Source organism: Bos indicus, chromosome 7 (genome assembly GCF_029378745.1).
Source record: "Bos indicus isolate NIAB-ARS_2022 breed Sahiwal x Tharparkar chromosome 7, NIAB-ARS_B.indTharparkar_mat_pri_1.0, whole genome shotgun sequence".
NCBI classification, from domain to species: Eukaryota; Metazoa; Chordata; class Mammalia; order Artiodactyla; family Bovidae; genus Bos; species Bos indicus.
Genome location: NC_091766.1, coordinates 60420531 through 60433918, shown reverse-complemented (window position 1 = coordinate 60433918; position 13388 = coordinate 60420531). Strand labels below are relative to the sequence as shown.

The 13388-nt window shown below is 42.6% G+C and overlaps 1 protein-coding gene and 1 long non-coding RNA gene across 5 annotated transcripts in view; one reads left to right on the top strand and one right to left on the bottom strand.

The window, feature by feature from the left end:
* Positions 1–13388, top strand: part of LOC109562181 (uncharacterized) — a 115552-nt gene that overhangs the window by 700 nt on the left and 101464 nt on the right. For 2 of the 3 annotated variants that reach the window (XR_011567747.1, XR_011567746.1), the window contains exon 2: positions 12312–12463. This is a non-coding gene — a long non-coding RNA (uncharacterized lncRNA). Of the gene's footprint in view, positions 1–3539; positions 3635–12311; positions 12464–13388 lie in introns of those variants that run through there. The other variant, XR_011567745.1, reaches the window with a different exon arrangement.
* Positions 1793–13388, bottom strand: part of AFAP1L1 (actin filament associated protein 1 like 1) — a 76244-nt gene continuing 64648 nt past the window's right edge. For both annotated transcript variants that reach the window (XM_019965205.2, XM_019965206.2), the window contains 4 exons: positions 10250–10414; positions 8161–8339; positions 4974–5102; positions 1793–3560 (listed from right to left, as the gene is read on the bottom strand). In XM_019965205.2, coding sequence (XP_019820764.1) covers positions 3537–3560; positions 4974–5102; positions 8161–8339; positions 10250–10414 — 497 coding nt within the window. In that variant the 3' untranslated portion in view covers positions 1793–3536. The remainder of the gene's footprint in view (positions 3561–4973; positions 5103–8160; positions 8340–10249; positions 10415–13388) is intronic.

The following is a 13388-nucleotide window of genomic DNA, read 5'->3' as shown; positions in this document are numbered from 1 at the left end:
AGGAGATTGGGTCTAAGAAGTGGGGAAACGAGCTGTTGGACGGGTCCATGCAGGGAAGGGGTGTGTCCTGTTCTGGGATTACCTCACCAGAGAGACGTTTGTAACCACCTTATCTAAAATAACTACTATTTTAGGTATATCCAGCAGTTTGTTTTTGTTTTTAGTGTAAGCTTCATGAGAGTGTCTGCCTTGTTCACAGCTGTGATTTCTGACATCTAGTACAGGGGCAGGGGAGCCTGGTGGGCTCCCGTCTATGGGGTCGCACAGAGTGAGATACGACTGAAGTGACTTAGCAGCAGCATGTACTGCTGCTCCTAAGTCACTTCAGTCGTATCTCACTCTGTGTGACCCCACCAGGCTCCTCTGACCTTGGGATTCTCCAGGCAAGAATACTGGAGTGGGTTGCCATTTCCTTCTCCAATGCATGCATGCCAAGTTGCTTCAGTCGTGTCTGACTCTCTGCGACCCTGTTGACAGCAGCCCACCAGGCCCCTTTGTCCACAGGATTCTCTAGGCAAGAATACTGGAGTGGGTTGCTATTTCCTTCTCCGGTAGATGTTCTAGTATTTGTTAAATGAATTAATGAAGTTGGATGGTGTCAGTGGAGATGGGAAGAAATGGATGAATTTTAGAGAGATTTAGTATGGAAAATTGACAGGTTGTGAGTTGTGGATACTTGGAGTTGCCAGACTAGTTACTGGATAATCCTTAACGTCAAAAAAGTTTTTTAAGGAAGGAGGAGTGTGCCTTCTTCTGAATCTTCACCTTAGCGTGGCTCGTTCGTACTGTAGCTATTTGAGTCATAGTTTTTCTCTGCTTGTTTGTGAGTTTCATAAAGAGAAAACTGGAGTCTCCTTATATTCTATCCAAGGCCTGGCTCAAATGTGTTATAATCAGCAACCTTCTGTTTCCTTTTGACCTTAGGAAAACATGGGTTAAGGAGTGATCATGATTCTCTTACATAGGAGAAAACAGGCTCAGAGAGGTTGGTGAACCTGCTCAAGGACCCCCACTGAGGATACAATGATACTAGAAATCTGATAATCTAAACGCTTTGCAATACTGGGGAGGATGGAGCTTCAAGTCCACCTTAGAACCATGGCCCTACCCTTTGAAAAAACAACCAGACCAGAAGTGGCATCCACGCTGTAGCCATTTTGTTAAAGCGTCTGGTAGCTAAGTTACACCAGGTGTGCTGCATCCACTCATTAGGTGCTTGTGTGCTTCTGAATGCTGCACTGTGAAGGAGGGAGGACATGAGTGAAGTAGAACCTTGGAACCAAGAGGAGGGGGATTCTAGGGTCAGACTCCATGTATTCAAATGCTGACTCCACCACTTCTTAAATGTGGACTTGAATAAATTACCTAACTTTTCTGGGCTTCCATTTCCTGAACTGTGAAACTGGGATAACAGAACCTATCTCACAGGGTTTTGGTGAAGATTAAAGGGAAAATACCTAGAGAAGTAATTAGCATCAGCTTTGGCTACATAAAAGGCAAAAGTAAAGTGTGGAGCCCTTTGCTCAAGATTACTGAGTGGGTAACAGAGCAATAAACCAAGCACAGAGCCCTGCTAGGCATGGGGCCCTCTGTGACTGCACGGGTTGTATGTCTTGTAAGCCAGTCATCGCTAACAGTGCCTGATGCATGGTGAGTGCTCAGTAAATGTTAATTATTAATTTTGTAGGGTAACCCCTTCAAAGAGCCAAGATCTATTGGTGGGAAAAGGCACTCAAAATAACTAAAAATAACTGTAGGAAAGAATGTGACACACATCACATACACAGTTGAATTGCTGGGTGCCATTCCAGGATCTATATTTTAAGGAAGAACATTGGCAGTGCAGTTTATGTGAGCTCCATTGTCATTGAAGACACTCAGGTGGAATTTGGATGAAAGATGTCAATTATGGATTGGTTACCTTTTAGCCTTTAATGGTTGTTAAAACCATGTGAAAGTCATTTCTTTAGTGGAAAGGACGCAAAATTTGAGTCAGGTGTTTCTTATCTAGCTAATAACCACTATGGCTGAACCTTTCCTATTTCTTGGACAGTGTGCAAGATGCTTCCTGTGTGTTATCTCATTGAATCCCCCCAGTAGTCTTGGGAGAAGAGTAACATTGTTAACATGGTTTTCACAGGTAAAACAATCAGAGGTCAAAGTCACAGCTGGTAAATGGCAGAGGCGGAGCTCAAGCAGCCTTGTCTGGATCCAGGCTTATCAGCCCTAAGCCTCATATTCTGCCACTGACAGCTGGGTGCTTTTGATCAGGTTATTTTACTTGCTTTGGTCTGCTGCTCCCTCAGAGGGTGATACAGTTTGGGTGAGGCTCAAGTGTGTAAAGCCTTAGGTAAGTAAAGTGTGTGCAGCCCAGAGTGTCCAGAGGCTTCTCTAGGATTTCCTTTCTTTCCCCTTGAGTTAACCTTTGAGCTTTTGCATTTAAATGATTTTTATCTTTATTGGAGGGAAAGGTGGTGAAGGCCTGTAATGGGCCTACACTGTTGATAAAGTAATGAATGGCACAGTTAGAAGACTGCCTGGGACTTGAGGTCCCTGCTCTTCTATAAACATATCAAATGTTTATAAACGGTTTAGCACCCCTGTGGCATAAATGAGCCACCATCCTCTTGGTTTTCTGTGATAGGTTTACTTGATAGTAGGGTTGAAAGGGTGGATGGTGGGTCTCCAAGTGCGAAGTAAGGTTAAAGACATAAAGAGTATCACCTGGATATCTGATCATAGTAATCATAGCTCCCAGAGCCTGAGTGCCGTATACATTATGTAGGGAACTTCATTGATAGCAAATGATCCCACCTTACAGTGCCTGCAACATTCTGTGGACATTAGAAACCTGTGCTTCTGAGTAGCACTGTGAGCTTAAAATATGTCAGCTGCTGAACTTCTTGGCCTGCTAAACTCCTCTGTGCCAGATCTCTGATTTGAAAACACTCAAATCTGGCATTCTAGAATCTGTGTCATGAGGAATGATTGTAGAATTTGCATAATCTCTGTAGTTTTTGTTCACTTCATGCGAATAGGGATAATGGTATTGATTTTTCAGCCTGTTTTGCCTAGAGATTGTCAGTAAAGCCCAGTGTGAATCCATTTGGCACAGGTGTTGTCAGATGATCAAGTCCCATCTCTCTGTACTGCACCACTGATGCCTCAAGACCTTCCTTTTTCCTATGGACTGGGAATGGGATGCTGAGAAGGGGATGGAATGGCTTATTCACATGTGCTTTCATTTTTCTTCTTCAGAGAGGAAGGCAAAGACATTCAACAAAACCTTACAACTGTAGAGATTTCTGTCTCCCTCCGCCCCCATTTCCACCCTCTGTAAAGTTATAAAGATGCCCTCTATTTCCCTTTTCTACTTCTTTTCTTCCCATATACCCTATAATCATGCAGACAATAAAGGTCTTTGGGATGGCCAGAGAGTTTGGGCTACTTCCAGTCTTCTGATGTCTCCTTGTGAAAAGGCTTCGCCTTGGATGGACAAGGTGTTATTTCCTTTGGATGAAATCCTCATCTTTTTTCTAGGTCTTCTTCATTTCCCATTCCTGAATAACAGAAAAACAGGAAAAAAAAATCGGTTTGTTGAATATTCAGATGTAACTTGCAGGATGAAAAGAAGGTAAAAACATCCTTGATTTCTTTCTTTTCCGTATCCTCCACATCCTCAGCAGCAAGTCCTTCTCTACCTCCAAAACCAGCTACTTCCTATCACCTCCACTAAACTTTTCTAATCTCTCGTCAGAATTCTCCTAACTGATCTCTCTATCCCCCCATCCATTTTCAACATAGTAGCCAGAATGGTCTTTTAAAAATGTAATTCATACCCCAGAATTCCTTGGTCCAGATTTGCCAATGACTTTCCATTATGTTAGAATAAAATCCAGAGTTCATCCAGTGGCCCATAAGGATCAAGGAGAAGCAAACTCTGGCTCATGGATCAAATCTGGCTCACTACATATTTTTGTATGACCCATCAGCTAAGAATGGTATTCAGATTTTAATATTTCAAAAAAATTTTTTTTCATGACACCTGAAATTTATGTGATATTCAAAGTTGTGTCCATAAACAAAGTTTTATTGGTCACTGACATGTCAGCCACTTCTTTACATATTGTCTATGACTACTTTCCTACTATGATGGCAGAGGTGAGTGGTTGTGAAAGAGACCGTGTGGTCCACAGAGCATCAAATATTTACTGTCTGGCCCTTTCCCGAAAAAGTTTGCTGATGTCTTGTCTAGGCGGTCTGGCCTTGGGCTGGTTACTTCTCTTATCTCCTGTCCTAATGCTCAGGTATTTGTTTTCAGGTCCACACTTTCTTATCTTCAATTTTGAAACCAGACAGCTCTGAGACCAGAATCTTTTTCAAGTGTTTTGGCACAGATTCAGTGGCCTGGCCTGTTTGAAGTCTGTTTATTTAATGTGCTGTGAATGTTTGTGTCTTGCTATAGAATTATCAACATGTTTGCTTACAGAGTACCTCCTGAGAACTTGGGGTTTTTCATCATATATAGTATATGCACCACATTACCTTTCTAAAATTCAAAAAGTTCTGGAACACAGCTGGCCCCAAGTTTCACTCCAATCTCATGGAGTGAGCTGTTGACTGGGAGCTGGAAGAGATGGGTTTGCATCCCAGCTTTCTCGGTGATGCCCTGCGTAACCCTGGGCAAGTCCCTTTACTCAGTTTCCTCACCTATTAAACAGGGCCTTTCTTGTCTCAAGACATACTGTAGGTTCAGAAACCAAAGCTTGGTAGAATTATGTATTAAGAGAGTAAATAGCTTCCAAAGGAGATTTGAGGGTCTTGCTTTCTGAGCAGAGTTTGAGTTTTACTGCATGGATATATTGGCAAATCTCTGTCTTTCTCACTAGCTGGTTTTTTTTATTCTTGGTGAGGTTCTATAGAAAGGAAGCTTCCGGGTCTCTGAATTTTGATTAGCCAAAGTGTCATGGTACCTTGGCTTTTTGTAGCACCCTTCCTTGATTGGAGTTTATGATGGATGGGCTCCTCTTCCGTAACTCGGAAACACAATTGACAGGGAGAGGTTGCTCTGGGACATTGTTCTGGGGTTTATTTGCAGTTTCCTGTTGATGACAAGACATAGTTACACTGGTGAAGTGTAGTACTCACACAGCCTGCCCTTCAAAGAATGCCAGTAGAAGACATTGTCCAAATATGTCAGCATCAAACAGGGTAAGGGGTGCAAAATACCTGAGGGCCTTGGAATAAATTTATGATTAAATGACTAAAATTACTAAAGTTAAAATATCTGAATCCTCACTGTGCACCAGACATTGCATAAATTGTCATAGTTCATTTAGCTTTTTCAGTATTTCAAGCAGATGCTTATTATATTGTTACATTTTACAGATAAGGAAAATGAGAAGGTAAAGTCACTGCTCAAGGCCATAAAGCTGGTGAGTGAGACAGCTGGGATTTAAATCCCACAGTCCTGTCTCTTAACCTCTCTTCTGCATTCCTTCACGTTTTTTACACTGCCTTTATTCCTTAAAATTTTCAGGTGATTGCTTAGTATCTTGCTGGATGTAGTTCCTTGAATGTAACATACCAATAGTTAAGCCTGTAGGGAATTTAGAGAAAACTTTGTCCAAAGGCCATCATAAGGATCAAAAGTGGAGGGAAAAGCTCTGTGGAATGTGAATGTCAGGGCTTGCTGGTGGGAGGAAGCATCTGGGATGAGGGAACCACTTCTACTCCTCCACCAGTCCTCTGTGATTCTCGGAAATTGTTTTGTCCCTCTGAGCTTTTCTGTAAATGAGGTTGGAAATGACCCCATGGAGAGGAAGTGTAGGAGTAGAAGAAACTGCTCTGGCTTCTGAGTCATGAGGTGTGGCCTGACCTTGGATGACAATAGGAATACTGTTTCCTTGTCTAAAAGCAGGTATAAACATTTATTAATTTGACAAGCATTTATTGCACTTCTACTATTTTTCAGATGTATATATGTACATACAAACTGTGGCTAAGTGCCATGAAGCAGAATAACAGATGGGACTGTTGGTAATTTAGACCAGTGGTTCCCAAATGGGGACAGTTTTGTCCTTCCTGGGGATGTTTGGCAATTTCTGGAGACATTTTTGGTTGCCATAACTGGGCATGGAACTCCTGGCATCACATGGGTAGAGGCTGGGGATGCTACTAAACATCCTACATGCACATGACAGGGCCTATACAAAATTACTAGTAGTCGTGCTGGGGTTGAGACACCGATACAGACTGAGGGCCCTGAAGAAATCCCATTCAGCATGAGGGTTGCTGGGAGCATTAGAGGCAATGGATGCAAAGCCCTGAGGATAGGGCCTGGTACACAGGGGATCCCAGGAGGGGGCCTGTACCAATGGCTAAAGCAAGCCTCTGGAGTCAGACTTCCTGGGTTTGGGATCCTGTAAAGAATGCTCAAACTACCACACAATTGCACTCATCTCACATGCTAGTAAAGTAATGCTCAAAATTCTCCAAGCCAGGCTTCAGCAATATGTGAATCGTGAACTTCCTGATGTTCAAGCTTGTTTTAGAAAAGGCAGAGGAACCATAGATCAAATTGCCAACATCCGCTGGATCATGGAAAAAGCAAGAGAGTTCCAGAAAAACATCTATTTCTGCTTTATTGACTATGCCAAAGCCTTGACTGTGTGGATCACAATAAACTGGAAAATTCTGAAAGAGATGGGAATACCAGACCACCTGACCTGCCTCTTGAAAAATCTGTATGCAAGTCAGGAAGCAACAGTGAGAACTGGACATGGAACAACAGACTGGTTCCAAATAGGAAAAGGAGTACGTCAAGGTTGTATATTGTCACCCTGCTTATTTAACTTCTATGCAGAGTACATCATGAGAAGCGCTGGGCTGGAAGAAGCACAAGCTGGAATCAAGATTGCCGGGAGAAATATCAATAACCTCAGATATGCAGAAGACACCACCCTTATGGCAGAAAGTGAAGAGGAACTCAAAAGCCTCTTGATGAAAGTGAAAGAAGAGAGTGAAAAAGTTGGCTTAAAGCTCAACATTCAGAAAACTAAGATCATGGCATCCGGTCCCATCACTTCATGGGAAATAGATGGGGAAACAGTGGAAACAGTGTCAGACTTTATTTTTTGGGGCTCCAAAATCACTGCAGATGGTGACTGCAGCCATGAAATTATAAGACACTTACTCCTTGGAAGGAAAGTTATGTCCATCCTATATAGCATATTCAAAAGCAGAGACATTACTTTGCCAACAAAGGTCCATCTAGTCAAGGCTATGGTTTTTCCTGTGGTCATGTATGGATGTGAGAGTTGGACTGTGAAGAAGGCTGAGCGCCGAAGAATTGATGCTTTTGAACTGTGGTGTTGGAGAAGACTCTTGAGAGTCCCTTGGACAGCAAGGAGATACAACCAGTCCATTCTGAAGGAGATCAGCCCTGGGATTTCTTTGGAAGGAATGATGCTGAAGCTGAAACTCCAGTCCTTTGGCCACCTCATGCAAAGAGTTGACTCATTGGAAAAGACTCTGATGCTGGGAGGGATTGGGGGCAGGAGGAGAAGGGGACGACAGAGGATGAGATGGCTGGGTGGCATCACTGACTTGATGGACATGCGTCTGAGTGAACTCCGGGAGTTTGTGATGGACAGGGAGGCCTGGCGTGCTGCGATTCATGGGGTCGCAAAGAGTGGGACACGACTGAGCAACTGAACTGAACTCCCATTTAGCTGAGTGACCTTGAGCATGTACTTTGACATCTGAACCTTAGTTTCCTTGTCTGTCAGATAGGGTGAATACACAATATTGCCTCATTGGATTGCTATGAAGATTGTGTGAAATCGTACAGGTTAAGATGCTGCACTAGCCTGTGGTAATTTATCAATACAAGTTTCTTATTCAATATAGTATATTATCAGTAACCCCAAGGCCACTTCTAAGATTACATTCAGGATAAAAAGTCAAATAATGGTGCTTCAGTGGAGAGAACACAGGCCGGAGAACTTGCTCCAAAGAGTCCCCTTCATAGGTGTACCACTTATGACATGTTCCCTCTCAGGGTTTTAGCTTTCTCATTTGTAAATAAGGATAGCTCCTACCCCTCAAAGAACGATCACGAAAGCCTGTAGCACGTGAGGGGATTAAGGAGCAGCTCACCCCACTCTTGTTCTTGCTGTTGACGGAGAGCCCCAGGGCTGGGCCCCCTGCCAGGGACTGCTGCAAGCGCTCCTTCACAGTCACCAGCCGCAGCTCCAGGTCGATCCGGTGCTCCTCCTTTGCCCGACACTGAGCTTCGAGGGTGGCCAGAGCCTCTTCAAGAGCCTTTAACTTTGCCCCTGTGTCCAAAGACATCTATGAGAAATAGCTGAGCCTGGCCAGAAACATCAGGGAGTTTGGCAGCCCCACAGGCCGTAACGTGCCTTCCCAGAGGGCCTTTCTAGCCTTACTTCTGGTTAAGGAATGGACTTGGGACCTGCAGTTCTAGCTCTGTGCTGGGTTTTGTGATCTTTATCTGCCCACTATCCATTTCCCCATTCCCCTCTCTTTCCCTATAGATTGAATGGGGTTGACCTCACTTCCAGTTCAGGAGATTGGCATATAACTTAGACCTGTTCCATAATTGTATCTCATTTTCTGGTCACAGTGGTTAAAGTGAATCCTAAGGTGCTTATGGGGCCCATTGGGAAGAGGAGCCTCTCTTCTGGAGTGGTTGCATGGACTGTGTGAGGGCTAGAGTTGTGAAGCCTTTATACTACCATGAGGGACAGAGAATGAAACCAAAGTAGGGAAAGGGAGAAGCAAGAATTAGAATATGCTTCCTGGTGACATCATTTAAGTTCCTGGACTTTGCTATACCTGATCACTTAAGTTTCCAGTTATGTTTTTCTTTTCATTTCTAAGCCGGTAAGTTTTCTGACTTGTAACCAAGAATCAACACAGGGCTTTACACTGATCACAAGACCTTGCTAGGATTTTGCTGCTTATTCAGTTTAAGCCAACAAACCTGTGTTAGGAGTTTGCTTGTGTCAGGAGGTGTGTTGCATCTTAATAGGTTTAAAAATTAGTTCCATTGTTTGCCCTGAAAGAGGTTGCACTGGAGGGTTTTCTGGTAATGGTGATTCTCTTTATTCATTCATTCAGTAAATATTGAGTGCTTGTTAGGTACCAGGCCGTGTTCTATGCCCTTGAGATATATTAGTGAACAAAACAGGGAAAGATCTTTGCCCTATTGAACTTATAATTGTGTGTTTATATGTATGTGTGTGAGAGAGAGAACAATATAAATACAATAAGTAATCTGTTAAAAAGTTATATGCTATAGAAAACAATTGAGCAGGACAAGTTGGACAGTCAAGTCAACCTGCTTCAGACTCTAGTTCTGACTCTTAGAAAGTTCTTTATATTGAAACCAAACTGTCTTCATGTGTCTCCTTCCCATTGATTCTGGTTCCTAACCACATAGAACAAGTCATTAAGCCAGAAGTTCTCAGTCTGAGGTTTGTGAATTCCTAGGCAATCTGTGGCTCTGGGTGCACTTGAGGTCCTGAAATTATTTGCAACATTGTGATTTGTGGGGGTTTTCTCCCTTAGGAAAGGGTCCATAGGTTCCATCAGATTCTCATGGGGCTATGTGACCTTGAACATATTTTATATAAGGATAGGACTTCCAGTTCCCTGCAACATGTTTAGAAACCTTAGTCTGAAAGTGTGCTGAACTGCAGCTATAGAGAGAATTCAACAGAAAAATGGCAGAAAGTGGGGCGTAGAGGAGCCCAGGGTATACAGGGCCTGCCGAGGTCATGGTCCTGGGTTTCAGAAGGGGATACTGGTGAAGTGTCACTGTCTATTACGCTCAGCACCTGGACCAATGTTTCACACATTTGGGTCCTTAGTACATAGCTGTGAATAATGAGTTAATGTGAGGTTCAAAATGATATCTCTTCCTTGATTCTAAAGCACACTCTGTTTTTCATGTTTTAAATTTTCTAAAATCAGATCTCATTTTACCACATTAAGTATATACATTTGTGTTACTTTTTCATCCCCTCACTCTAAAAACAGTTACTCAATCAGTGGCACTTTCATTAGTCAGGAGAGATGGTGATGGTGGTGGTGGTGAGGAGGAGTAGAAAGGGGAGGAGAAACCTACCTGTTCCTGGTAAGAAGCCAGGTGGCTAGTACTAGGAGAGGTGTCAAGGCTCAAGTGTGAGCCCCTCATATGCTCAGGGCCACACCCCATAGATACCTGGGTTGTTCCGAATGGCTTCCTTTAGTTCCCTCTTTTCCTGCCGCAGCGCCATCAGCTCTGTCCGGATTGTCTCTTTCTCTTTCTCCAGCTTCTCTTTTTCTACCAGGTACCTCCTGGCATCCTCCTCAGCTCGGTTCTTACCGTACTTATACTGATGGGCACCTGCAGAAATGAGGCAGGAAAAGGTCCTCAATTCTGAGCTCTGGTGAGAGTACTTGGGTGGTGCTAGCTTCTCTCTCAGCCTCAATCTGTCCATAAAATGGGAATATTTAGGTCCATACCCCTAGATATATTTAGTGTGAAGGAGAGGAAACTAGGAGCCAAAGGGAGGCCATAGTGCACAGGGGTGAGGAAGAAGGGCTTTGTTGTTGTTAGGTAGCTAGGTTGTGTCCAACTCTTGTGACCCCATGGCCTGTAGCCTGCCAGGCTCCTCTGTCCATGGGATTTCCCAGGCAAGAATGCTGGAGTGGGTTGCCATTTCCTTCTCTTGGGGATCTTCTGACGCGGTGTTGAACCTGCATCTCCTGCTCTGGCAGGCAGATTCTTTGCCACTGAGCCACCAGGGAAAGCCCTACAAGGGCCTTAGAACCAGACAGATGAAGGTCTGTGTTTTCTTTTGCCCATTACTGGTTGTGTGGCATCAGACAAAGTGGATGTGGTGTTTTTGTGCCTTCTCCTAGCTTTAGTTTCCTCATTTGTCAGTATGGATATCAATCAGATTTAGCTCTTGGCATTGTGATAAGGTTTTAAAGAGATAATTCACGAAAAGTGCTTGGTAAATAGTACCTGGCAAATAGAGCTTAGTAAATGTTAGATAATAATTTAAAATAGATTTTGTGATGTATATATATTTTTGTTTTAAAAGGGCATTTTTATAGTTAACTTTCAGTGCATAGAGGATAGACAGCTACATGTAACACAGATCTACAGAGAATTGAGACCTGGGGATAAAGTCAGGCATTGCCTGTTTTATTACTGGGAAAAGGAGGGGGGGAGGGGGAAGAGAGACCTAATATTCTACTATAGGCTTTACACTATGGTGGGCAGTAACAACAAATTATTATGGCAAAAATTTATTGACTGCTTACTATATACTAGATAATTTATCTGCATTTCTATTTAATCCTCACAAAAGTTACTGTTATTTGCTCTGCTTTATTGTTGGGAAAACTGAGGCGCAAGAGGTTAGGTCTCACTGCTAATGATGGGAGAACCCAGGTTTGAACTCATGTCTATCTGACTCAAGGATCCATGCTATGAAATACTGCCAAGCTTGAGCAAGGCCATAGTCTAACCTCTTAGTGAAAGTTTTATTTATTTATTTTTTTATGCTACAGTCAGTCACACATAGTCCTTTGTAAGTGGGTGTGGAGCAATTCCCACAGTTTGCTGGTAAATGGGGGATCTTGTCTCTGTAGCTCTGTAGGGATTGCAGTGGTCACCCATGGCCTATTTAAAAATCGGTTCCTACTTTAACTACTCTACAATTCAAACCTCATTATAAATAAAGCATGGAGGGCTGAGAAGGGGGCGCATGGCTCCCTGTACTTCCCAGCTATACAACAGCATCCCAAAGGAGTTGGCTTTCAGACTTTTGGATTTTATAAACTGGTAAAATTTAAATAGGGATATCCTGATTCACTTTACTGTACACTTGTAACTAACACCACATTGTAAATCAACTATCAGATCAGATCAGATCAGATCAGTCGCTCAGTCGTGTCCGACTCTTTGCGACCCCATGAATCGCAGTATGCCAGGCCTCCCTGTCCATCACCAACTCCCGGAGTTCACTGAGACTCACATACTTCAATTAAAAAAAAAAGTAAAAAAATATTCACAGAAAAAATAGGGATACCAACAAAGGACTGTCAGCATTATATTGTTGACAATATAAAGACCTTAAAACTACCAATATTATTATTATTGCCACTGTTTAGCAGAATAATATTTTAACATCAGAAGTTGGACACAAATGTAGAATAGTCATTTATATTGAGTAGAATTAACTTTATGAAAAACTTCATGTACTATGCTTATTTTTCTCATTTCATTGCAGATGAGTGAAAAATTTCTTATGGACCAAACCAGCAAGTAGACTTGCTTTTGGGAGCCACCATTCCGAGCCACCTTGCTGTGTCAGCACCGCGGAGAGCGGCTTACCTCACACCCAACCCTGTAATGCTTGAGTGTTAAAGATTTTCATCCTCTGTAAGTGATGAGTTGATTTTCTTTTCTACTTTCAAGATTTTCTCCTTGCTTTTGGCTTTAGCATTTTAGCATGATGTGTCTTTTAGAAATGGTTTATTTGTTGGTTGCACTGGGACTTGGTTGCTGCGTGCCTCTGGTTGTAGTGAGCAGGGCTGCTCCTTTTTGCCGTGCATGGGCTTGTCATTGCAGTGGTTCTCTTGTTGCGCAGCACAGGCTCTAGGTGCATGGCAGGCTTCAGTGTTTGCAGTGCAAGTGCTCAGTAATGGTGGTGCCTGGGCTTAGTTGCTGCACGGCATGTGCAATCTTCCTGGACCAGGCATTGGATTGAATCCGTGTCCCCTGCCTGCATTAGCAGGAGGATTCTTATTCACTGGACCTCCATGGAAGACCTCCAGGAAGTGTGATGTGTCTTTTGTGGATCTCTTTGCCTTTATCCTACTAGAACTTCACTGAATTTCCTATATGGTAAATTAATGATTTCAATAAATTTGGCAACTTTTCAGCTATTATTTCTTTTAATATTTCTTATGCTCCTCTTTTTCTTCTCTCCTTCTAATACTCCCTTTATGTATATGTTAGTACTCTTAATGGTGTGTCTCACATTTCTCTGAGGCTCTGTTTATTTTTCTTTGTTCTTTTTTCTGTTATTTTAAATGCAAAATCTCTATTGATTTATCATGAGGTTTACTGATTCTTTTGCCAGTTCAAATGTGCTATTGAGCCATTTGATAGAACAATGTCATCTTACTTGGTTTTTTTTTTTTTTTTTAACCAACTGAAGCTCATACTTCATTAAATTTACTTAGAATTTATCCAATGTCCTTTTCTGTTGCAGAGATACCACATTACATTTAGTCATCATGTCTCCTCAGGTTCTTGGCTGTGACATTTCTCAGACTTTTTTTCCCCAGTGTTATTGAAATAA